At 43.4% G+C, this 27,214-nt stretch overlaps 1 protein-coding gene across 1 annotated transcript in view; it reads left to right on the forward strand.

Moving 5' to 3' along the window:
- Positions 1-27,214, forward strand: part of UMPS (uridine monophosphate synthetase) — a 346,129-nt gene that overhangs the window by 179,289 nt on the left and 139,626 nt on the right. Inside the window, exons 3-4 of the mRNA XM_044074927.1 lie at positions 107-778; positions 18,949-19,124. Of these exons, the coding sequence (XP_043930862.1) occupies positions 107-778; positions 18,949-19,124 (848 nt within the window). The remainder of the gene's footprint in view (positions 1-106; positions 779-18,948; positions 19,125-27,214) is intronic.

Here is a 27,214-nt window from a genome sequence, read left to right on the forward strand (position 1 = left end):
TTATTTGCTTTTATCTTCACTTAATATAGTGACCGGTTAAGATTGCAGTCATCTTCTGTTATGAGGTTAAATTTCCTATTGAAATTCTTGCTTGTGTTCTCTGCAGGTACAAAGCGTCTTGTGGAAGGCAGTTTTAACCCAGGAGAATCCTGTCTGATCATTGAGGATGTCATCACCAGTGGAAGTAGTATCCTGGAGACTGCAGCTGTCCTTCAGAAGGAGGGGTTGAAAGTCACGGATGCTATTGTCCTGCTAGACAGAGAACAAGGTGGTGCTGCCAATCTAAAGAAAGAGGGTATCCGTTTACACTCTGTATGCACCTTGTCCAGCATACTAGAAATTCTTTATCAGCGAGGTAAAACTGATAAAGCTCTAGTAAATGCTGTCAAAACATTCATTCAGGAGAATAACACAGCTTTAGCATTTGATCAGAATAGTGTAATCGCTAAAAAGACTGAATGCGAAGGCCTGAGTTTTGGTGCTCGTGCAGAGAGCGCCACCATCCATCCCCTGGCAGCTCGACTCTTGCATTTAATGGAAAAGAAGCAGACAAACCTGTGCCTTTCTGCTGATGTAACAAACTCGAAGGAGCTACTTCAGCTGGCAGACTCTGTGGGTCCAGAAATATGTGTGCTGAAGACACATGTGGATATTCTAGAGGATTTCAATTTAGAGGTTGCTAAGAAACTAAGACAGCTTGCAGATGAACATGAATTTCTGATATTTGAGGATCGCAAGTTTGCTGATATTGGAAACACTGTGAAACATCAATATGAAGGTAAGGTATTAACAAAACGTTTTATCCGGGGATATTGGTAGCAAACTGTAAAGCCATGTAACCACTAAACTTAAAGTATAAAATAACAGTGCTGTGACTCACTGACTTGCTAACAGTGCATTTAACTGATGTCCATCTATTCCCATTTTGCAGTATTCTTAGTGTGGGATTCTCCATCTCAGGCGACCCAAACGTTTGCTCCTATACAAAAGCTTAAGCCTGGTTGCTGTTGGTGCATGGGACATCACACGCAGAGCCATAAACTAGGAAAATTAAATGTGATGTCTGCATGCATAGACCTCAGACCTTTTCTGTCGCAGTCGAACTTCAGATCGATCGCATCGCTCCTTTACTTATCAAGGCATCTAAAGCTAATTACCCTGTTAGGGAACCTTTCAATTACTATTGCTTGAGCTTGGTTTGCTTGTTCCTTTTTAGCCGATATCCACTAAAAAAGGTAAATGCTGATGCGAATGTCAAATTCCGGATAAAGACACCCATGACCATTGCGTTTTTTTTGTCTAGGCCGGGAACATGACCATACTGCCTGCGACATTGCCAATCCTTCATCCCTAAGAAACTTAGAAGCCCATCTGGCCACTCTTAATCTTTACTTGGAACACCAGTGACTTAAAAAGAAGTAAAGTCATTAAAGTAGTGCTTAGGATGGATCCGGAGTCAGCCTCCTAGGTGGAACACACCTCGGAAAAAGGCCAAGGTTTCACAGCCTGCTTCCTCTGCCTCTGTCATCGGACGCCCCACCAACCACCGATATAGGGGTTGAGGGACGTTCGTTAGAGCCATCTACTTTGTCAGCTCCCCTTGAGGTAGCCGTTTCTGAAGTACTGGCCAGCACACCCATGGAGATGACTGGCATCTGTTTCCACTGGAGTCGAGGGAGAACCAGGATCCACCAAACACCTGAATCCAAAGCCTCTACTTTAGATAAGGCCCCTGAACCTAAGCCTTCTCCCAAACCTACTCCTTTAAAAAGAAAACAAAAAAAGTATACATTTATCTTCCTCTCCTTTGGGACGTCCTGACTGGCAATCTTTTCTCAGTCCCTGATGCAGGCCTTCATAGTTCTTAGGCCCTCTGCCTCCTCTCCCTCCACTATCCCATTGCTAAGCCCAAAGCCTGCCTCAGCTACTTCAATACTCCCTCCCACTTCCCATGAAGAAGAGGAAGAAATTCTCTCATCATCTTCTCTTGAGTCTATTACCTACTCAGCACAGATAGCATCTCTTCTAGAATACAGATGTCCTTCAAGGATGCATCTGCAGTCATAACATATGGGTTGTCCTGCCTCAGGCAGCCCTTCGGTCGGCCGGATTCCAAAGTCTGGGTCTGGCCTCGGCTGATGTCGCACTTTCCCCGACGTCAGAGCTTCTGGGGTATAAAGGCATCAGCCGATGCCATTTTCCTCAGTCTTTCTTGCCGCGCGGTGCCCGAAGCAGAAGCTGTTCGCAAGTGCCGGTCGTTCAGATCCAGAGATTTCAGCTACCAAAGACTTCTAAAAAAGCTAAGTACCCCGTTGTGGACTCTTTCTTGCCTCAGCCGATGTCAGACAAAGTAAATAATTGTTTAACTTGTGGGAAACAAATACCTCATAAGGATTTCCATTCTTACTGCCTTCCTTGCTTAGGCCCAGACCACGACGTATCAGCTTGTTTAGTCTGTGTCTCCTTCAACCGACGGACTCTTTGACGTCGGTCGGAGTTTGTAGAAGAGTTTTTTGGATCCGCTTTTGCATATAAAATGCCGTCGGAGACTCCGACTACACATTTAGCCAAAAAACGCAAGGAAAAGGAACGACACTCGCGGCCCGCGGTTTCGGCTGAAACCACGGCTAGGCCTACCGCGAGTGTCTCGGTTTCGGCTGAAACAGAGTCCTCGGTTCTTACTTCTACCGAAATCATACCTCCGACAACCGAGGCCAGAGAGGCCCCGGCTGAGTCGGCTACAGAAACCCCTACCGAAGAAGCAAGTGCACAAGAATTGTCCGACACCATTCCATTGGACATTTCTACTCCTGCACGTGGGGCAGCTAGGCCCCCTGCTTCTATGTCTATTAAAGCCTTCTCCAGGGCTAAAGCAGCTAAAATTTCAAAAACTTTACCTGCAAATTCTACTTCTCAGAGACCTTCCTCAAGTTCTCAGATTTTCAGCCTTGCTGAGGACCTTATATCTCTGATTAGGGGTTCCCAACCTCACCCAGACAGGGCCTCCCAACCTCCTCCAGACAAAAGGCCTAGGACTGAACCCCCTGAACCTCTCTCCTCTGATTACTCCTCGGATGTATCTGATTTATCAGACCATCAGGAAGGGCCATACTCACCTTATGAGGATTCACATGCAGAAGACTCTATTCCTTCTGCCTCCCCTCCAGAAGAATTTTCCTATGGGGAGACTTTGCACTCAATGAGGGAACATTTTCAATGGCAGGGTCAGGATTTCTCTGATTCTAGAAAAAGACTAAGGACTTTTTTACACTTGCCACAGCATAGGCCCTTAGCCATACCACCTGTGCTAACTGTAGTTGATGATGCATATAATGATGTCAGTTCTGCCCCTGATTCTCTTCCCCCGGCCCCTGCCAAACCTGACAGGTATTACAGGGTCCCGGATACTCACTTCCATTTGTATAAAGCCCATGCTGCAGACCCAGAAACTATTTCTCAGGGCCCAAAAGGTGTTGCAGCTGCCACTGCCAAAACCCCCCTACCCTCTGAAAGAGAGTCAAGAGCATTAGAGAGATGGGGAAAAAAGGTTTATACATCTGCTACTCTTTCTGCCAGGGCATTAAACTGTCAATTCCATATGATACAGTACCAGGAATATTTGTTAGATCAGCTTAATAAAAATCTTTCTTCTCCTGAACCTGTAGACCATAAGTCCCTTCAGGATTTGGTACACAACTCTCAGCAGGTCAGTAATCATTTCTTAAAATGTGGCTATGATGCACTGGAGGCTTCATTTAGATCAGCTATGACTGGGGCAGTAATTCGAAGGCACGCCTGGCTAAAAGAGCAATCCTTGCCAGACCATGTCAAGGCTAAACTCCTAGATGCTCCAATGGAGAAACAAAGTTTATTTGGCTCCCCTGCATAGGAGATTCTAAAGAAAGTGGAAGAAAAAGCAAAATCTGTGCAAACAGTAAAAGATTTTCTGCAGGTCCAACCTCCGAGGTTCAGCAGAAACTGGCCTTCAAAGAATTGGTCCTTTCCAGACACCTCCAGAGCACAGAGGGGCAGGAATAGACGCCCAAGAGGCAGAGGTCAATCAAAGGGTGCCTACAGGGGTCGTCAGTGGCAACCTGCCAATCAGAGGAGTACTGCCACAGCTGCAACTACAACCACTTCCACAGGACAGACACAATGACTTGACTCTGATTCCGCCTACCAGGGAACAACTGGAAGCACCCTTGGGCGGAAAATTGGCTTTATTCTCGAAAAACTGGCATTGCATTACAAAGGACAAATGGACATTGCAAACAATAGACAAAGGATACAGGTTTCACTTCCACACTTTACCAAGAAGGAGCGGAATGCCAAACCTTCCACCAAACCAGAAGCCAGAGGCTTTAAGGCAAATCAGCAATTTACTTCAGATGAAAGCAATAGAAAAGGTACCATCTATGGAACAAGGCCAAGGATTTTACTCCAGACTATTCCTTGTCCCAAGAAAAGAAAATCAATGGAGGCCTATTCTCGACTTGTCCGCACTGAACACATATCTCATTGTTCCAAAATTCAAGATGCTGACCCTACAGCAACTTCTTCCCATGTTGGGCAAGGAGTCTTGGCTGGTGACTCTAGATCTCAAGGAGGCATACCTGCACGTCCCTATACGACCAGATTGCAGAAGACACCTCAGATTTCTTGCAGGATCAGAGCATTATCAATTCTCAGCATTGCCCTTTGGCTTATCTACTGCGCCCAGAGTATTCACAAAATGCCTGGCATCAGTAATTGCACATTGCAGGCTTCAGGGAATTCAAATCTAACCATACCTGGACGACTGCCTAATACAAGCGGACAACAAGACAAAAATAATAAAGGATTTGGCCTATGTCATACAACTGCTGCAAGCCTTGGGATACACAGTCAACATACAAAAGTCAAGACTAGTGCCATCCCAAAGGATAACATTTTTGGGTGCAGAACTGGACACAATAACTCAGATGGCTTTTCTCACAGAAGAAAAACAAAAGCAACTACCAGTCTACTTCATGGCATTAACAAGACAAACTCAGCTTACTGCAAGGAAAGTCCTGCAGGCCCTGGGTTACATGGCATCCTGCATAATCTTGATCCCACATGCCAGGCTGCATATGTGAAAATTACAATGGTACCTAAGGAATGTATGGTCTCAACACAGACACAGTCTAGAAGCCCTGATACCAATCATTCCATGCCTGAAAAGAATTCCTGTGGTGGGCTCAGGCCTGCCAGATCAACAGAGGATTGCCTTTCCACAAACCACATCCAAGGCAGACCATCACCACGGACGCCTCAGACCTAGGCTGGGGGCACACATGGAAGACAAGTGTATCCAAGGCCTATGGTCCCAAGACCAGCTGAATCTACACATAAATCTAAAGGAGATGCTGGCAGTGAAGCATGCAATCGAGGCATTCAAATCATTCCTCCAGCAAGGACACCTGCTGATAAGGACGGACAATACCACAGTCATGTGGTACATCAACAAACAGGGAGGCACACATTCATACCCTCTATGCCGGATGGCAATGGACCTGTGGAACTTAGGCCTGAATCTCAACATCCAACTGCAGGCCAGATTCGTACCAGGAAAAGAGAATTCACTAGCAGACAGCTTAAGCAGAACTACCATGGATGCTCACGAATGGATGCTGCATCCAGACATCTTCAAAACCATAACAAAGAAATGGGGAATGCCAGAGATAGACCTGTTCGCCTCCCCACTCAACCACCAACTGAAGAAATTCTGCTCAAGAGTATACCACCCACAAGCCTGGAGGGTGGACTCCCTTTCTTTCAGCTGGAAGGCCCTGACAGTATATGCCTTTCCACCTCTCCCATTGATGTACAAAGTTCTACTGAAGATCAGAGAGGAACAGCCAAAGGTAATTCTGATAGCTCCAGACTGGCCAAGGCAGCATTGGTACCTGCTACTGAGAAGCATGTCTCGGACGAACTCATGGCCTCTACCTCTATGTCCTGTACTTCTAACGCAGAACAACTACAAGACCCTGCATCCAAACTTAAAAACGCTGCAGCTAACTGCTTGGAAAATTGCATAAAACAAAACCAACCTGTTTTATCTCAGAGGGTTAAGGACATTATCCTGGAGGCTCGCAGACCCTCCACAAGGAAAACATATTCAACCAAATGGAAGAGATTCCTCATTTGGAGTGCAGCAAAGGGCACAAATGTCACACTGGCAAACCTAGCACACATCCTAGAATACTTAGCAGAACTGTTCCACAATGGCCTGTCCTATTCTTCCATTAAGATTCATGCATCAGCAATTTCAGCAGAGTACAACATGGATCCTCCTGTCTTCTCTCATCCTCTCCTCAGACAATTTTTGAGAGGGATCAAAAATGTAAAACCTCCAAGGAAACCACCTCTGCCTGCATGGGATCTCAATTTTGTGCTAGAAAAATTGACACTTCCCCCTTTTGAACCAGCAGCAACAGCAGACTTACAGTTCTTATCTTGGAAAACTGCCTTCCTGCTAGCAATCACTTCAGCAAGAAGGGTATCCGAGTTACAGGCATTAATGGCAGTGCAGCCTTTCCTTATCTTTCACCAGGATAGAGTGACTCTGAGAACCAATCCTACTTTTATGCCAAAGGTGGTATCCAGGGTATCCTTGAACCAAGCTATTCATTTACCTACATTCTTCCCTAACCCACAGAACAGGGGGAAAAAACTACTACACACCTTGGATGTACATAGACAACTGCGCTACTATCTGGACAGAACTAAGGCCAGCAGAAAAACTGACCAGCTTCTGGTAGCATATGCAACAGGAGTGCAAGGAAAAGCAATTTCAAAACAGACAATCTCAAAATGGATAGGAAATTGCATTCGATTCTGCTACTCATTTCATGGAAAGACAATTCCTGAAAATATCAGGCCTCACTCCACAAGAGCTACAGCCACCACTACAGCTTTCCTACGAGGAGTGGCTACCAAAGACATTTTAGAAGCTGCTACTTGGAGCTCCGTGCATACATTTGCCAAGCATTACAATCTTCCTTTATACTCCAGATCCCGAGCAGGTTTTGCAACTGCAGTTTTACAAGGGATCTTAACTACACCATCATTATCTTAGTGCCTCCTCCTCCCCCAGTTTGGCTATGGTATTCTACCCATATGTTATGACTGCAGATGCATCCTTGAAGGACATAGTACAGTTTTGTACCTACCATAAATGTAGATGTCCGATAGGTATGCATCTGCAGTCAGGATTACCCACCCTCCTTCCCCTCTGTGGTATTCCTAGGGTACTTACCCCTCTCTTAGCTAGCTGGGGGAATCTATTATGGTGTATTTGTTTGTATGTATATATGTATATATACTTTTTGATTTCTACTGTTTGGAATTTTCTACTTTTATACAAATTTTTAGAGGGCACCTGGCATCTGGGGCAAGAAACACTGAGGAAAATGGCGTCGGCTGATGCCTTTATACACCAGGAGCTATGACGTCGGGTGAAGTGCGACATCAGCCGAGGCCAGACCCAGACTTTGGAATCCGGCCGACCGAAGGGCTGCCTGAGGCAGGACAACCCATATGTTATGACTGCAGATGCATACCTATCGGACATCTACATTTATGGTAGGTACAAAACTGTACTTTACTGGGTCTGTACTTAGAAGGCATGCTTGGTTTAAGGAGCAGTCTTTGCCAGATCATGTTAAAGCTAAATTGTTGGATGCTCCCTTAAACCAGGACCGCCTGTTTGGCAACAAAGCAGAAGTACTTAAAAAGATGGTGGAAAATGCTAAATCCATGCAAACTGTTAAATATTTCCTGCAAGTGCAGCCTTCAAGATTTAGTAGGCATTGGCCCTTTCCTGCCTCTTCCAGGCCCTCTCAGTCCAAATCCAGCAGAACACTCGTGCTTCAGCCCCAAGGTACGCACAGGACTAAGCAGTGGGGGGCTCCCACTTCCAAAGCAGGGAGTAGTAAGACCCCCCCCCCCATGGTAAACTGTCTCAATGATTTAACCTTAAAACTTCCAAGCCCTTCTCAACTGTGACTGCTCCTTTAGGGGGAAAGATTGTTCTGCAGGCAAAAAAAAATGGGAACTCATTACCCAGGACAAATGGGTTTTAAATATAGTTTCCCAGCGATACAGATTCCACTTCCACACTTTAACAAACCCAAACAGTTGTCCAGTTATACCCCTAAATCAGTGGGCAGAGGCTCAAAAGCAGGTTTTCTCTCTCAAGTATAAGGGCTATTCAAACTGTCCCAGAAGAGGAAAAGGGGAAAAGGTTTCTACTCAAGACTTTTTCTGGTGCCCAGAAAAGACTACTACTGGTGTCCTATCCTGGATCTCCCTATCCTAAACACTTTTTTGATGATCCCAGAATTCAAGATGCTAACACTTCACCAGTTGTTTTCTATGCTAGGCAAGGATGCCTGGTTGGCAACACTGGATTTAAAGGAAGCCTACCTGCACGTCCCATTAGGGAATCTTGCAGAAGACACCTACGCTTCAAAGCAGGCTTCATCCACTGTCAGTTCTCTGCATTGCCCTTTGGCTTATCTACTGCGCCCAGGGTATTCACAAAGTGCCTAGCTCCAGTCATTGCATTTTGCAGGCAAAGAAATATTCAAATCTACCCATACCTGGACGACTGTCTAATTCAGGCAGAAAGCCAGGGCATGTTATTGAATCATTTGGCGTTTGTACAAAAAGTGTTAACTTCCCTGGGGTACACCATAAATGAAAATAAATCACATCTGGTACCCTGCCAACAAATTGTATTCCTGGGAGCAAGCTTGAACACAACTTCCCAGAAGGCTTCCCTCATGCTAGAGAACCAAGTTCATTTGACAGCTTGCTTCAAGCTTATGGCCACAAAGACCCTGCTATCTGCAAGACAAATACTGCAAGCCTTGGGGTTCATGGCCTCCTGCATTCTTCTAATTCCATATGCAAGACTGCATATGAGGAAACTACAGCGGTATCTAAAAAGCCTATTGTGTCAACATTCTCAGGATCTAGAATCAATGATTCCTATCATACCTTGTCTACGGAGAGTTCCTTTGGTGGGCAGAGGCCTGCCACCACAACAAGGGACTGCCGTTCACTCTACCCCCTGCCGCCCAAACCCTAACAACAGACATATCAGACTATGCATGGGGGGCTTACTTGGCAGGGCAGTGCAGTCAGGGCAAATGGAAGCCAAGTCAAATGCATCTACATATCAATCAAAAAGAAATGTTAGCTGTACATTATGCTCTGACAGCCTTCAAGGACCACATTCTTCCAGGACAATTATTGGTAAAGACGGACAACACCTCTGTTATGTGGTACATAAACAAGCAGGGGGGAACCCACCCTTACCCTCTCTGCAGGCTAGCTATGGCTCTGTGGAACACAGCCCTGAGCAACCAAGTGCACCTACAGGCTCAATTCCTGCCAGGAAAACAAAATACACTGGCAGACGACCTAAGCAGAAATCTCATGGACCCACACGAGTGGAGACTGTAACCAAAGATATTCAACATGTTGAGAAACAAATGGGGGAGCTCAGAGATGGACCTGTATGCCTCCCCCCCACCAGAACTATCAATTGGACAAATTCTTGCACAAGGACTCCCCACAAACAAGCTTTGAAAGTGAATGCCCTGTCCTTCACCTGGAAAAACTTATCAGTTTATGCCTTTCCTCCTCTGCCTCTCCTCTCCAAGGTACTACTAAAGATCAATTAGGACAAACCAAGGACAATACTGATTGCACCAGACTAGCCACACCAACACTGGTACCCCTTCTTGCACAGTGTTTCACTGCTGACACCATGGCACCTGCCTCAGACCCCTGCTCTACTGTCTCAGCAGGAGGGCCAGATTCTGCACCCAGAGCTTCAAACCCTGAACTTGGCAGCCTGGCTAATTACTTGATCTCACCATTCCCATTCCCCAGTATGCAAGTGATGGATGTCATTCTGGAGGCAAGGAGGCCTATTACTAGAAAATCCTATGCTGAAAAATGGAAAAGATTCTGTTCTTGGAGCCAAACTCATGGGATGGGCACATCAGTGCCCAATTTACCTCAGATTCTTCAATACTTAACTGAGATGCTTCAAAAGGGCCTTTCCTTTGCCTCCATCAAAATGCATGCCTCAGCCATTTCAACTCATTACAACACAAAACCACCCCTCTTCTCTCATCCGCTGCTGAAGCCAATTCCTCAGAAGGGCCAAAAACTTAAGACCACCCAGGAGAGTCCCTACTCCAGCCTGGGACTTTAACTTTTTGAATTGGAAAAGCTCACTCTACCTCCCTTCAACCCAGCTGCAAGTGCAGAGTTGAAATTCCTTTCTTGAAAAACAGCTTTCCTTCTAGCCATCACTTCAGCAAGAAGGTTGTCTGAATTTCAAGCCCCCATGGCTGTGGAGCCTTTCATCATCTTTCATGCAGACAGGGTGTCCCTCAGGACCAGTCTCTCCTTCATACCCAAGGTGGTATCCAGTGTGCCCCTTAATCAGTCCATTCATTTGCCAACTTTCTTTTATAATCCACAGAACAAAGGAGAACGAATACTGCACCCCTTGGACATGCACAGACAATTTAGAATTTACTTGGACAGGACTAACACCTCTCGGGAAATCTGAACAGCTGCGAGTTGCATTTGCTGCGGGGGCAGAGGGGAAAGCTATTTCAAAGCAAACCATTTCTAAGTGGATTGGCCACTACGTTAATTTCTGCTGTAAGCACCATGGAAAACCTACCCCACAGGGGATACGACCACATTCAACCTGGGCTGTATCTACCTCTACAGTCTTTCTCAGATGTGTCCCTACCAGAGACATCCTAGAAGCTACTACCTGGAGGTCTGTACATACCTTCACCAAGCATTACCACTTGCCAATTTTTTCTAAATCCAGAGCTGGCTTTGCCACTGCAATCCTACAGGGCCTTATAGTTGGTCCTAATGCTATCTTATTGCCTCCTCTCATCCTTAGCTTTGGGAATCTACCCAAATGTGATAACTGCAACAGTGAAACACTAAGAACATAGTACAGTTGTGTACAGGTACCATAAATGTAGATGTTTGATTGTATTCACTATTGCAGTCCTGGTTACCCTCCCTCCAGCCCCCTGACTTTTATTGTCTATACCAATATTCTTGTTTATTATGTTTAAAGCTTTCTGGTGTATTTGCTTTTTATTGGAGCTGTAACCTTGTATACAATTGCTTCCCATTATGGGGGCACCTGACATCTGGGGCAAGAAAAACTGATAAAATGGCATTGGCTGCATGCGTTATACCCCTGACTACCTGACGTCATGGAAGATGGGACAGCAACTGACGCAGGACCCAAGACTTTTTTAATCAGGCCGACTAATGGCTACTGCAAGTAGATAACCCAAATGTGATGACCTCAACAGGGAATACACTCTAACATCTACATTTCTGGTAAGTGTACACAACTGTACTATGTGCCCCATTAAGATTGTATCTTATCTTTCTTTTTTAATTAGCACAGTTGGGTTCATGTCATCCAGAAAGGCAAAATGTCAGTGTGGGATGTGGATTCCCCGGAATGATTTCACAACCAGTGTCTTTTCTGTTTGGGTGCTTCCCATGACCGTATGCAGTGTTCTGTTTGGGTGCTTCCCATGAACCGTATGCAGTGTTCTATCTCCCATGCTTTTGTCTCTAAGACACTACATAGTTGTCTTATCTCTTTATCTATTTACCTTGAAAAACGTCTTAAGCTGTTTGTTCAAGATGCTATGGCAGTGTTTTCCTGTCTCAAGGGTCATCTGTCTGTCAAGAAAAAGGCTAAAAAACTTTGGTTTGATATGACTGCTGTCCATAATCCCCCAGATGTCTCTTGAGAGGCTAGTGAAAGTGCAGAGGATCAACCAGTGGATGCCTCAGATTCCTCTGCTGTGACCCACGTTGGAGGCCTGCATGGATGCAACTTTTCACATGGCCTTGGAGCCTTTATAAACATCTGCTTCTGACATTCTGGAGGAACATCAGCTGATTATAGCTGAGGGGCCAAGAGGATTCTGCAGGTCTTGGTTAGGGAGGAGATCCCTGCTACACTTATGTCACCATGGGGTCTGACCCTCCAAGGGTGTTTTGTGCAGGCGTCCTGCAGAAAAAGAAACCAAAAACCAGCCATATTTCCCCTGTAGTTAAGGATCCCCAAATGTGAATGGCAGAATTTTACTCTGGAGGGGTTATTTAATGCTTTAATGGCTTTAAAGCCTCCTCCAGGGATGCATGTGCTTGCCCATCCCTGATCTACCTCCCCTCTTAAGACTCAGGGAACTAGGTTCCTTGGATGAGGACCTGGATTCAGGGGAAGACTCCCTGGCTTACTCTTCTCAGATTCCATCCCTGTTGGACTATTGTTCAGTGGAGTAGGATTCTGTTGGTTCGGATTCCCTTTTTAGGATACTGTTACCTGCATGATGGAGTTTTTAAGTGGGATTGTTCTCAGATTTGTCACATTCAGAAGAGATGGTATGAGCTTCTCCAGATGGAGTCTCCTAAGCCATCAGCTGTGCCCCTAGTTTTGGCTGTCGTCCTGGATACCTTTTCAGCATCTTCTGTTCCCCTGGTTCTCCAACCCCTGCATCCAAGAAACCTGATAGAGTTTACAAGGTGCCCATTATATGAAAATTTCTTTATAAATGCTCTTCTCCTGAACTTTCTGTAGTGTCTGTCTTTTCTGACAAACCCTCCAAGCTGTTGGCCTGTACCAGGTTGCTGCCCTCAGACGAAAATAGTAGGACCAATGAGAGGCTGAGCAAAAAATTAATGCTGCAGCCACTTTACCTTTGGCCAGTCGACTACCAGAATCATATGACTAGGTATATTTTGGCCCTCCTTTCTGCAGTTTCCAAAATGGTTTCTGATCTTCCTGACTCTCAAGTCCATTCTGTCAGTTGCATCTGTGATGCAGTTGATGCCTCCTCCAAGGCTGCTGAATTTGCTTCTGCTTTGATTCTGTTACAAGGTGATACTCTTGGCTTCATTGTCAGGCTTTACCTGATGACATTTAAGGCCGAACTGTTGGATTCTCCTTTGGATAATAAAAATCTTTTTGGTACTGCTGCTTCTCTCCTTGATAAGGTTTAAAGCCTTGCAAGAGTTGAAACATATATTTTTGTTTCTTCTAGTCCCTAGTTTCAGAGGAATCATCCCTCTGAATCTTCTTTTGTTTGTAGGCGGTCTCACCCTCCTAAGGGGAAAAAAGCGTTCTAGATGTATGCCTCCTGCTATGTCTGTTCCAACCCCTACCTCCCAGAAGCCTTTTCAGGATAAGCCCGGGTTCCATTTCCCCTTTCCCTCAGCTAGGTTCCCTTATCCCTCCATCTTTCCTTGTCTCTTCAAATCGGTTAAAGATCACAACAGACTCTGGTTCTATTCATTATCCGCCAGGGATATTTTGTAGTTTGGAAATCCCTTCCTCCCATTTTTGGGCATCCTTCAACCTTTGGAACAACTTCCTCTTTTGTCAGAGCTGCTCCGTTCTCTTTCATCCAGGACACCATTCATGCTGTCTCTCCTGCCCAGGTAAGGAGGGTTTTTTATTCCAGGATGTTTTTTCATTCATGAAAGGAGAGCCCTTTGAGACTAATTCTGTATCTTTCCCAGCTCAACACATTCCTTCCTTTCGAATATTGCCACTTTGTAATTTCCCCTTCTTCTAACCCAGGCTTTTCTGCTCTGTCTGGATTTCAAAGATGTCTACCTTTATATCCCCATCCAGCCCCTTTTCAGGAATGTTTACATTTCTGTTTTTTCATTTCTTAGCTTTGCCCTTTAGCCTCTCTACTGCCCTGAGGGTATTCACTTGACCAGGGGCAATCACCACAAGTTAACTCACTTTGGGTCCAGCAGGAGGCCAGGAAATCATGCATGTCCAACTGGAAAAAATTATATCTGGTGCCTCTCTCCCCATCAGAGTCCCCCTATCTGTTAAGGTTTTGCTGGTTCTCTTCTTATTTGTACGATCTGCTCCATGATGGGTTATCATATTCTTCAGTTAAATTCTTCCTGTCAGTAATTTCTACCCTTGACTCCTCTGGCCTCTAGATTTGAGGCCTGGCAATTTCTTAAAGGCATCCTTCATATCGGGCCTCACAGAATGCCTGTTCAGTTTTCCTAGGACCTCAATTTTGTACTTGAAAATTTGACTTGGGCTCCTTGAGCCTCCTTCTTCAGCTTCTTTACAACATTGTACTTGGAAGACTGTTCTTTTTTTGGCTTACACTTCAGCCAAAAAAGTGTCTAAGCTGTCATGGCTGTTCCTCCTTTCTTAGTTTTCCACTGAGACAGGGTGTCTCTTCATACTAATCTTTCTTTTATGCCCAAGGTGGTCAATGAGTTGTCCCTTTCTGTTCGTCTACCTTCAGGTTTTCCTTCTTCACAGTGTGCCAGTGAAAAGGTTCTTCACACCTTGGTTTTGCATAGACAGCTTGGATATTATTTGGATAAAACTAAAGCTGTCTGTAGATCTGAGCAGCTCTTTTCTTTTTTTTTCCCTTTAAGCGCAGGTCATTGGGTTTGGCTGTTTCTAAGCAAAGCATCTCTTCCTGGATTTCTAAGGCAATTTCTTTTTGTTATTCTTTACTCTTACTGATGAGTAAAGACATTTAAAGACTCGTTCTACAAGGGCTGTTGCCTCCTGTGGTCCTTTTTTCAAATGGCTGAATGCATTACATCCTTGAGGCTTTTACTTGGTCCTCTGTTCATACTTTCACTAAGCATTACAAATTGGATGTTAATTCCAGGGCCAGAGCTGGCTTTGCCAGGGCTATCCTGCTTGGGTTTCTGGAGGGCTTGTCCGTGCTGTTTTCCTCCTAGGCTTCACTTTGAGCTTTTATACTCTCCCTTGGGTTATGAATACTGCACAAGTGATATGGAAGGACATAGTACAGTTGTGTAAAATCTTCCCATAACAGTTGATGTTCCTCCTCTTGTTGCAGCATTTGCCCCCTCTACTCTAGTCTGTTGTTTCTTGCCCTCCTGGCCTAAGTTCTCTTTTCATGTTTCTCCACCTGGATGCATGTTTTCCTTGTCCCTAGGGGCATTCTGTTCCTCCTGGAGTTTTATCAGTTCTGAGTAGGTGTGTTTGTACATAATCTTTATGCCCTACACCTTGCTCAGGGAGCGTATGTGTGATGTACGATGCCTATATGTACTAAGACTTTAGTATACTTTCTGGATGTTGGGCTGTCCTTAACAAGAAATCCCTTAGATTATGAATATTGCAACAGTGACAAGAAGGATATCTGTGTTATGGTATGATTTTGGACAACTGTAATTTTTGTGATAGTGGACCAGCACAGTATTTTTTTTATTTCTCTTAACACAGAATTGTGTAATGTCTAACAAACCCCCAACAGTCTTGTTAAACAAAATATTAGACTACATCCACCACATAGTGTCCATCACACACACAGTCCAGCCTGTGCTGAGACGCTAAAAAGCAATATTCCCAAAACCTGAAAGAATTCTTAAGCCTACAAACAGTAAAGCCTATCCTCCGTAATCTCTAAAACACTCATCAAAAGCAACACCAAAAAAACACACTTATTCCTACACCCAGTGGATCCCATAAAGCAAATCAACACATTACTCAGGACTGTTGTCACAGGGTACTCCACTGTACAACAGACAGATACCCCGCTCAAAAGACTGAACAAGGAAAATATAACAGTTAGTTCTTTATTTGGACCCAGGATCTGCCAAGTTACATATGCACTCCATCACAATGCCTACGCGGACTGTGGATAGATTGTACTGGTACCTGTGGTGTAAACTACCCAATACATACTTCCCTGGACTATATGAAGAGGGACAGTTGTTGATTTTTGAATGCGTTTCAGGCAGGTATGTGCCTTGCATTGAGCAGCATTCTATTTTCACAAAGGATGGTGGCACAGTATGAACAAAAGACTTCAATAATTGGCTTAAATCATTCCAGTATTATGTAATTGTTATACTAACTGCCTTTGTGGAGCTTTTCTCCCTGGGCCTCCACTGGAAATGGATTCTTCAGTGGACTTTCCTGATAAACAAATGCCAATAAATAAATACATTTCTGGTGTCTTTCCAGGGGCATTCAATATTTGTCAGTATGGGAAGACATGGTTAACAGACCACTTTGCTTTGCAAAGGATGGTCTGCATTTGCCACCGCCAGGCTTCGAATATTGACTAAAAATGTAGCCACTCTGTGAGAGACTTGTTTTAGGCAATGTTAAATTAATAAACCTACCGACTTAGCAAATAAAACCCAAAGAAACTTAAAGATGTTATTGCTCAATGCTAGGAGCCTAAATAAGAAACTCCACGCCCTATAAGCTTTTCTGACCCTGGAGAATGTAGATATCTGTGCCATTAAATAGACATGGGTTAAATCTGCAGAAAGTACTCTAGCAGTGCAAGGCTTCAGTGTCTTTGACACATTTAGACGATCAGGTGTATAAACTGGGGCAAAAGGTGAAGGTGTGTCAATCTATAAATAGGACGATGCTCTGAAATTTATCCATGTGCAAATCACCATAGACAAAGTCCCATACGATATTCTAGGAAGTTGTAGGTCACCCTGTATGGCCCTAGAATCACATAGCTCAAACCCAGACCTGCTAGAGGCACTCTTCCATTGAACTAATTGCCCTTTTCATGAGTTCATGAGAGACTTTAACTATTTCTGTATAGACTGGGAAATGTACACAGCCTCATACTTGCAGGCACAATGATTCCTGGACTTTATTAACACAAACTCCCTTGACCAGATAGTGAGCTAATCCACCAGATGTTGAATCATACATGACTTGGCACTCATCAATATGGGAGAGCGCAGCATTCCCTGTGCCCCCCCCCCCCAAAAAGAAGTCATGTCCCCACTGGTGAGGTAGGACCACAAAGCTGTCTCCTTCAAAATAAAAATCCGCTCAGTAACCCCAGCAACAGTTAAGAACTATTCCAAAGCAAACTACACCATACGTGATAGTTTATCAAAATTAGTTGCCCCTCCCAACACAGAGTTCGCAACAACCTATGCGGAACTTTTCACAGAGACTTTGTACAACCATGTAAATGACTGTATAGAGGCTGCTGTACCTACTAGAAGCAAGTCCAAAACAAACTCTTAAAAATAAACCACACAGGTGGAATCCTAACCTTAATAAGGTGTATAACAAAAGAAAAAAAGTCATGGATAAAAATCAGGAAGAGCAAATACCATAATGATTGCAGCTTTCTAATCAAAATACACAGGAAAGTAAGAACTAATTCAGTCCAGCAAGGCCAATTATGAGGTCAAGATAGCCTCTCACAGGCTAAAGACAACCACAAGGCCTTCTACAGCTAAATCTGAAATCTAAGGCAGTACACATCATTGTGCCAAACTGGAAGTCAGTGGTGCAAGCTTTACTCAACAGAGCAACATAGAATTTGTTGGCTGACAAATTCAGCTCAAACTTCACCCCCCCCCCTCCCCACTCCCCCCTGTCTCCCTCTATGAAATACCTTCCAGGATAACGTCCCCAACTATTAACAGGGAGCAGGTCCTGATGGCAGTAACTAAGGCAAGAAACACAGCTTCAGTGGGCCCATATCCCGGGATGCTTCCTAAGTAGCTGGAAACATGACCTATCAGGACCATTTGAGTCATTTTTCAATTACAACCTCAAAACAGGCTTTGTACCATGAGAACAGGCTTTGTACCATGAGAATGGAGGACTGCAACGGTTATCCTACTTCATGAGAGTGAACTATCAACTGACCATCGAAAACTACAGACTTGTTAGTCTGACTCATCTAATATGCAAAGCCATGGAACAATTTTTGGGTTATTCCCAGATACAGGCATGGAAAATTGGGTAAAGATGATGAGTACAAACTAGGTAGCACTTCGCAGATTCCCGTTGAAATTATGAGGAATATAATTGAAATCCACAGAAGTACGAGACTAAAGTGTGCAAAAAGGGAATTACTAATTTCATGCTTGTGCTACTTCAGAATTAGCAAGTATAAATATTATAGTTATGGAGAACAAGGAGAAAATGCTTTAATGGTACTACATCAAGTTTCCAGATTTACTGTCATTCACACTTTTTTGTACTTGTGGGACTTGCGGTTGTAGGTCTTATGCTTTCATCAGCGAGCTGAAGTTCTCTGGGATGGCCTACAAAAAATACACAACCTGGTGTAGTACTAATGATCTCGCGTTTAATGCTGGTAACTGTAGCATTGTAAGAGTTGGCAAACTTAACTGATATGACCCATTATTGAATACAGTGTCAAACTGTTTGATAGAATGTCAGACCAAAGAATTACTGGTTTCTTTCCATTGCATAAATTAATTGAAATGAAACCAAGCTCTTTTGAAATTACCATCACGGTGGTGCAGTGGTTAGCGTTGCTGCCTCACAGCAACAGGTTCTCCGGTTTGATCCTTGGCTGGGGTTCCTTCTGTGCGGAGTCTGCATGTCCTCCCTGTGGTCTCATGGGTTTCCTCTGGGTGCTCAGATTTCCTCCCACATCCCAAAGACATGCTGTAGGTGGATTGGACACTCTAAATTGACCCTAGGTGTGAGTGTGTGCAAGTATGTGCCTTCTGTGGAAGGTTGGGCGCTTGGCTGGTGACTCGACACCATAAAACTCCACTGCCAATCATGAGCATACAGGTGATCCACTGTGGCGACCCCTAACCGGGAAAAGCCGAAAGAAGAAGTCAAAATAGTTATCAACAGCTTCATATTTTAGAAAACTGTCCTAAGCTTAACAGGTTTCTCGCTGTGATTAACTTATTCATGTGAATTTCAAACAAAATAACACTAAGAAATGTATTCTAAAAACTTGTTCAGGTTTCATCATTTTTACAAAGATATTGTATTAAGCTTTGGCAGTTATTTGTGCAATACTTTAACTGCAGCTTGGGTTGTACTCATTTTCCTATTTTCCTCAGGTGGTATGTACAGAATTGCTTCATGGGCTGATATAGTAAATGCACATGCGGTTCCAGGCTCTGGAGTGGTGAAAGGTCTAAGAGAAGTGGGACTTCCTCTAAACAGAGGTTGTTTGCTGATTGCAGAAATGAGCTCCCAGAATTCCTTAGCCACAGGTGATTACACCAAAGCAGTGGTAAGTAGTAGCCTTACCAAATTTTGCTCCAACAGTATATTTTGCCCATAGCGCACAACCCTAGTGAGACTAGTCTGTGATAAGTGAAAAATATTGGATTTTCATTTGGAGAATATTGTAAGTCTCAGTCTGAAGAAGTGCAGTGATGCTGAATTTCCTTAAGAAATTCTTTTAACCTGCTGTCTTGAGTATCAGATTGGAAATGTTTAGTAGAGACAGTGAATACATACCAGTTTACAGGGTGTTTAGTGAAACTGAGAGTCATTAGCATTCAGTTTCTAGTACATCTTACTGTGATTTGTCAGGCTATGGCACATCTTGGACTGCAGCTCTTGAGAATGACTGTTCTTTTCTTGTGCTGCTCAGCCTAACATTTGCAGTTTGTGATGGTGCCCTGCTTGAGTCATTGCATAAATCCAGCTCATCCATTGTTGTGGATTAAGGTATCTTTGGCAAGAGGTATTGTGCAATAGCTACACTTCCTGTTGAATAATGATATTCTGTCCTAACACAGGACACTTTCAGTTCCCTTTTAATGGAATACATGCCTGCATTTGGGATTAAACTGCAGTACTTATTATAATTCTGTTGTCTTTTATTGTTCGTCCAGCTGGGATGCAGCTGTTCTGAAAGTTTCATGTCCTTGTTGTGCAGAATGGGACAGCAGATGTTTGGCTGAAATGTATTGCTATTGGAAGTGTACTGATGGAGCTTACCATGTCTGTTTCACAGCAGCAGTCTAACCCTATAGGATGCTTACTGTTAAGAGAAAAAGTTTTAAAAACATACTGTTATTTGTCTTTTTCCTCTTCTTGCAAAGTAAACATGTTATTTGTTGGGATATGCATATCAAAGATGGGCCTCATCTGTGAACAAAATGCAGCATTGCTTATGAACCTGAATAATAACTGTTTTCTGGTTTTCAGAATAAAGAGATTTGGTTATAGCTTAGTGAAGCCTGGGATAAGGACGCACGGCCGGGTAAGAGTTAATTTACTGAAGCAGGCTGTGTGTCCTGGAGAATTTGAGCTACCATTGTTGAACTGAACATTCTGTACTTCTTGAACATTCTGTACTAACTGTTGGTTTGAGGTAATTTGTGATAAACGTGTTTATCACAGGTGTTTTCCATAGCCAACTGTCAACTGTCAGAAATGTAACAAAAAGTTGTTTTGCTTGCAGTATAAAAGTTGATGTCAGTAAACAAGTTGACCAGAGGAGATCATCTTGGCCAACATGCTGTGTAATCTGGTTAGCTGCTAATAAAGAAGTTTTTCATCACCTGAGGCAGATGTGACTCGTTTGAATTTTTCTTCTGACATTTTGGTCCTTCGGACGGAAACCTCTACGAAGATACGGATCAGACCGACAGAGAGACCGAAAAACCTGTGCAGGTGAGGGTTTCTCATCTTAAGATTCCCTCGACTGAAAGCCCTCCGACTGATTTGTTGTTGAGAGGAGGCCGGCCGCTCTCTGATCCCTATCTGAGGGACAGTTTCTGAACCAAAAGGGGAAACTGAGTCTCATCTGGTTCAGGTAGGATGAAAACTAAATTTTCTTTTAATTTAATTTAATCTTGTCGACAAGGGTTTTATTTTTAGTTAAGGGTGGGTAGGATTATTTGTTAAGATTATTTTGTTAAGATCACCCATTAAGATAGCCCCATTTTATAATAAGCCCTGTAAAATAACTGATACAGTCCTAAAATAAGAAATCTAGGGGAAACATGGGTTCTAGTTGCTGCAAGTGTGACAGTGATGCCTGTTTAAATGTTGATGCTAAGTATATGAAAGGTTTAAACAAAAATAATGTTACATTTTTGAAAAAGTGGAAGTTGAAATATGATTTTGATGGTACCCTGAATAAGAATGCCTGTGCAAAATTGGTTAGAGATTTGAAAAGAGATGTAGGAACTAGAACTAAAAAGCAAAGACAATTGGGATTTCCCCAAGCACAAAAATGGTTAGAAGAAGCAAATAAACAAGCTATAAAGAAAAACAGTGCCAGGAAAAAGAAAAAAATAAATCAAACGGATCACTGGTGCCAAGTGGAAAAGTAGCTTTATTTTTAGATAAGGAGGATGAGCATACAGTTTGTGCGGTACAAAGGCAGGCAACTGCCCCACCGTATGGGGAAATTGCTGCTGCTGTACCGGCAGAACCTCCTCAATATCAGTCTGAAGATGTGGGATCTGTACAGCAGGGTGGATTATTGGCTGCTCAAGGAAATGTTGTGACCCCTCCAATTTACCCGCAAATTCCCATAGTACCCAAGGTTGCTTTGCAACAGGTAGATCAACCTATGCAGTTAAGGTCAGGACCGGCAGGGCAAGGACGTTGGGCCATTAAACTTTCTGACTACTCAGAATCTCTTCCCTTAATACAAGTTACAAACCCACAAGCAGGGGATGTTGGACAAGAGCCAACTATTTTAGTTTATCGTCCCTGGGCTAGAGAGGATATAAAACGAGCTACAGATGGTATTACTCATCCCAAGGTTAATTTTCAAAAGCTTTCTGAGGACATAGTTGGTATGCGTTTAAGTTATCTTCTAAATGGTTTGGAAGTAAAACAAGTAGTGCGGCAAATCCTGGGTCCAGATTGGCACTTAGTTTGTGGTACTTGGACATGTAAGGCAGATGACGGCACTACATTAAAGCATAATTCTGGGGTGTTAGACATGTGAGTCACTGATCTGTTGAAGATAATTTCTGATAAGTGGTGTCCAAGAGCAGATTGGACAGTAATAAATCAGTGCATCCAAAATGATGATGAATCTGTAGATCACTATATTGTAAGATTGACAGAAGTGTTCAATAACCATTGTGGAATGATGATTCCGCAGGATCAGACCAGTGATAGTCCGTATGAACAGCAATTGAAAAATGCTTTTCTTAAGGGTTGTAGGGCTCCAATAAGTAGTTTTATAACTAAGCATATGGTAGATCATAGAACATGTAGACTGCAACCTTTGTTTGAATATGTACGGCATGCTGAGCGACATTTCAATTTAAAAAAGAAAAAGAAAGTACAAGTGTTAGCAGTAGGGGATGATGGTGGTATATTCTTGGTACAGGACCAAAGGGGGCAAGGGCGCCTTGGTGGCGTAAAAAAACATGGGGGCCCGAAATGGGACACGTTAAATAAACCGGGTGGACATTCAGAGCAATATGAGGGGAGGTTGAAACGTGGAGAATGTTTTAAGTGCGGTAGACGTGGGCACTTTGCTGCCAACTGTGAAGAGTGGCAGCATCCCTCACAGCTTACGAACAAGGGCTCCGCGTGGCTATATGATTGTAAAGGAAGGTGCCAAATTCATTATTGTGAGTATTGTAGAGAAGAAGAAAGTGAGAATGATTGTGATGATGATGAGGCAGACACTCTCTGCGATGAATGTCAGAACACTCAGAAGGAAGGGCGGGATTGTGACTGTGAAGTCATAAACCTGGCAAATTTGGGTATTGCTATGCATCTAGATCAAAAACCCATGATAGAGTTTTTGGTAGAGGGACAGAAAGTGGAGTTTTTATGTGATTTAGGTGCACCGCGTACACTTTTGGGTCCAGCAGTTCTGCCTCCGAACTGAATTATTCCTTGTGAAAGCGGCAAATGGGGAAAATCTATAAGGAACCACGGTCTCATCCGCTATTGCTCACAGATCCGCAAACAAACCAAACTGTTAGGTGTAGGGTAATTATATCGAAAGTTTGTCCAGTTAATTTGCTAGGAAGAGATTTGATGCATTTGTTTGGAATAGCGGCAATTCCCACACCTAAAGGCATTGAGGCGAAAAGGTTAGCGGATGGCTTGGTGGTACAGGGAGTACAAGACTTGTTTTACTGGTATAGCCAGGACTTGATTTCAAACGGGCCGGGGAGGGTTGATACAGATTTGATCAACCTAGCTTTAAGTAAATTTAGGAGCGGGTCACCGCTAGTTGTGGCGCACTTACATTGTACAATGTTCTATAGAAAGGCCCCTGGTCCGGATAAAGAATTTGAAAAAGAATTCTTTAAGCACAAACGTGCAAGGATAATTTTGAATGATATGTTTCGGGATACGCAAGGTAATACAGTAGTGACCTGTACTTTGACCAAGTAAATGAGTTCTTTATATTGCTCAGGTTATAGCCCACATATTTCAGTTACTAAAGCAGTGGGGACACATTGGGTCGATTTGGCGAAAAAGGTAACGAATTGGGACACAATGTCCGAAAGTCAGTTGAAAGATCCACGTGCAGGAGTGACCTTGTCTACAGCAATGGTCTCGGGCATTTCCTCGGTTTCGGTATCCGGAGGAAAGTCTATAGCTGGCGTCGGAGTAATGTCTGGAATCGGAGTCGTCGGTAATGTGGTGTCTTCGGTTCGGAGCGGTGGAGAGACCGTCCCAGAGGGAACCGGAGCACTCGCGGTAGGTTTTGGCGTGGCGTCGGTGGTAGATGCGGGCCGAGGATGTCGGTCCCGGTCTTTTCGCTTTTTGGGAGTTTGCGATGTCGGAAGATCCGACGGCATGGTGTAAGCAAATTTATCGCCGAAAAAATCTTCAGCGAACTCCGCCCGGCGCCTGAGAGTGCGCTTGTTGAAGCGAGCACAGGCTACACAGGCCGAGACGTCGTGGTCTGGGCCCAGGCAAGGGAGGCAGTAAGAGTGGAAATCCTTATGAGGTATTTGTTTACCACAAAAAGACAATTGTTAACTTTTCAGTAATTTCTGACATCGGCTGAGGCAAGAAAAGGTCCCAGGGTACTTAGCTTTTGATGACTTCGTATCGTAGAATACAGGAGCTGACCGACCGGCACTTGCGAACCGCTTCTGCTTCGGGCACCGCGCGGCAAGAAAGACTGAAGAAAATGGCGTCGGCTGATGCTTATGTACTCCAGCCGCTCTGACGTCAAAGAGAAATGCGACATCAGCCGACGTCGGACCCAGACTTTGGAATCTGGCCGACCGAGGGCTGCCTGAGGCAGGACAACCCACATGTTATGACTGCAGTTGCATTCTTGAAGGACATCGGATGGGTCATGGAGGTTGGTTCAGGATTTACAAGCAGTTAATTCGGCTGTGATCCCAAGAGCACCGGTGGTCCCTGACCCCTACACATGACTTAATGATTTACTACCTCAGAACAGATATTTTTCTGTCATAGATATAAGCAATGCCTTTTTCTCCATACCACTACACAAGGAGAGTAGATTTTGGTTTGCATTCACTTATCAAGGTAAAAGATACACCCACACCAGATTGCCACAGGGTTATTGTAAGAGTCCGACAATATTCACACAAGAAATGGCTGCGAATTTAGCTCAGTTTGTTCCCCCTCAGGGAAGCCAGGTTCTGTTGTATGTATGATATTTTGTTGGCCTCACCCATGCAGGAAAGTTGTAGAAAGGATACCCTTAGTTTTTTAGCTGAGCAAGGACATAAGGTAAATAAAAAAAAGTTACAATTGTGGAAAGCACAAGTAAAGTACTTGGGTAACATAATTTCGCAGGCAGGTAGACAATTGGAGAACAAAAGAAAACAAACAATTCTTGAGGCACCTATGCCCACAACTAAGCGGGAGATGATGTCCTTTTTAGGTGTGACTAATTTTTGTAGAAGTTGGATCCCTAATTATGCTGAGGAAGTAGGGCCATTGACCGCACTAATCTATGACACTCCCATGGCAGCTAAAAATGATATACAGTGGACAAATAAGGCAATACAGGCATTTAATAGAATTAAGCAATTGATAGCAGGATCCTCTGTTTTGGGTTTTCCGAACTATTCTAATCCATTTATACAAATGGTTGATTGTAAGGGAGGATATATGACTTCGGTTCTGGTACAAGTACATGGGGATAAACAGAGGCCGATAGCTTTCTACTCCTCCAGATTAGATCCTGTTGCAAGGGCATTGCCGCATTGTGTTCAAGCTGTGGTGGCGGCCACCATGGTAGTACAAGCCTCAGCATCATTAGTTTTGTTTCACCCATTACAATTGCGAGTTCCATATTCAGTAGCTACTATACTGTTGCAAGATAAGATAACCTTTTTATCTCCTAGTCGACATTTATCATGTATGACAGTGCTGCTAACACAGCCTCATATGACCATAGAAAGATGTACTACTCTTAATCCGGCGACACTTTTGCCGACTCCAGAAGAAGGTACTCCACAAGTTTGTTTAGAGAGCATTCATGACAAAGTGCTTCCCCGACCAGATTTAATGGATATTCCGTTGGTAGATTCTGATCTCGTTTTGTTTGTAGACAGATCAGCAAAGAAGGACACTGTAGGAAAGACACTAGTAGGGTATGCTGTCACCACAGAAACTGAAGTTTTGGAGGCAAAAAGATTGTCAAACATTTATTCTGCACAAGCAGCTGAGTTGGTGGCTTTGACTCGAGCTTGTACCTTAGGGGAGGGTAAAAAAGTGACAATTTATACAGATAGTCAATATGCTTTCACCACTGTGCATGTTTTCGCTCAACAAAGGAAGAGTAGGGGAATGGTTACTGCGACAGGCAAACCAATAAATCACAGAGATTTAATTTTACAGTTAGATGCAGTGCAACTACCACTTCAGATAGCGATATGTAAATGTTCCGCACATACCAACAGAAAAGATCCTGTCTCCAGGGGAAGTGCACTTGCTGATATGGCTGCAAAAAAGGCAGCTCAAGAAAATGATTTGCTTTTACATGACAATGATTTAAAGCCCGGACACCTCTTAGAGACACTAAAAGTAATGCAAACATTGACAACACATAAGGAAAAATGTCGTTGGGTAAAATATGGTATCACTCAACAGGATGGGTTGTATAGGGCATCAGATGGCAAAATGGTATTACCCTCAAATCTTTTTAGGTATGCGGCATTGGTTAGCCATGGACCTGCCCATGTAGGAATACAGACGATGATTCAAATAGTGTCTAAGGTGTTTTGGTGTAAGGGGTTTTCAACTTATGCAAAGCAATTCTGTTTATCTTGTTTATTATTTTATTTATTTATTTATTTTATTTTACATTTGTTGACTGGGCTAGTCTAACTGGATACATGTCCATTTTCAGTAGAGGCCCGGGGAGAAAAGCTCCAAGCAGCAACAATGACAAGGAAATACAATAAAGTATAATTAAAATAAAATAAAATTTATTACAAAATTAACATTAAAAGGTAGAGTTATACAGAGTTATTTAGCAAATTTAGGCTAGAATCAAATACTATGAGTAAAAACAAAAATTAAAACAGAAGATAAAGTAAAAAAAATTTTTTTTTCTTTTTTTTTTTTTTTTTTTGAGAAGGAGCAGGTGGGGGCAAGAGATATTAGTCAGGGTTGGAGCAGGGACAAAGCCAGTGGGATTTAAGATATTCTTTAAGATTCTTCTTAAAAAGTAGAGTAGAAGTAAGGTTGGAAAGTTCAGAAGGAAGATGATTCCAATTATTGTGCAATTATGTGCAAAGTATCATGCTCAGGGGGGAGTTAAAAAGTCTCAGCAGGCATTCCCTACCCCTCCATATCCATTCCACACACTCTGTATGGACTTTATTGAATTGACACCCTCAGAGGGAAAAAGGTTCTGTTTAGTCATTGTTGATGCTTTTTCTAAATGGGTAGAAGCTTTTCCAGTAAAGCACCCGAATGCACAAACAGTAGCAAAGCTTTTGACTACAGAAATAATTCCCCGATTTGGTTTACCAAGATGCATTTACAGTGATAATGGGTCTCATTTTGTTAACCAGATTGTTCAGAAGTTGGGTCAAGTGTTTCAAATTGATCTCAAGTATCATTGTGCTTACCATCCCCAGTCAGCTGGACTGGTGGAAAGACACAACGGTGTCTTGAAGAGTAAGCTCCGCAAACTGATGGCAGAAACACATAGATCATGGACTGCGTGCCTTCCTTTGGCACGCCTGTACATGCGAATCTCACCTTCCTACAAAGGACTTACACCATTTGAACTTTTGTTTGGGAGACCATATTACATCCCGCAGTGGCAAGGATTGTTGCCAGCGGAACGTGAGGGGGGTGAGGATCTAGCAGATTATATGAAGAAGCCGCTAAATGTCAAATCTCTTGTAACCAATGACTCCTTTGCAGATTCTAGAAATG

The sequence above is a fragment of the Protopterus annectens genome, chromosome 6.part0, assembly GCF_019279795.1.
Source record: "Protopterus annectens isolate FY-2018-M chromosome 6.part0, PAN1.0, whole genome shotgun sequence".
NCBI lineage: Eukaryota > Metazoa > Chordata > Ceratodontiformes > Protopteridae > Protopterus > Protopterus annectens.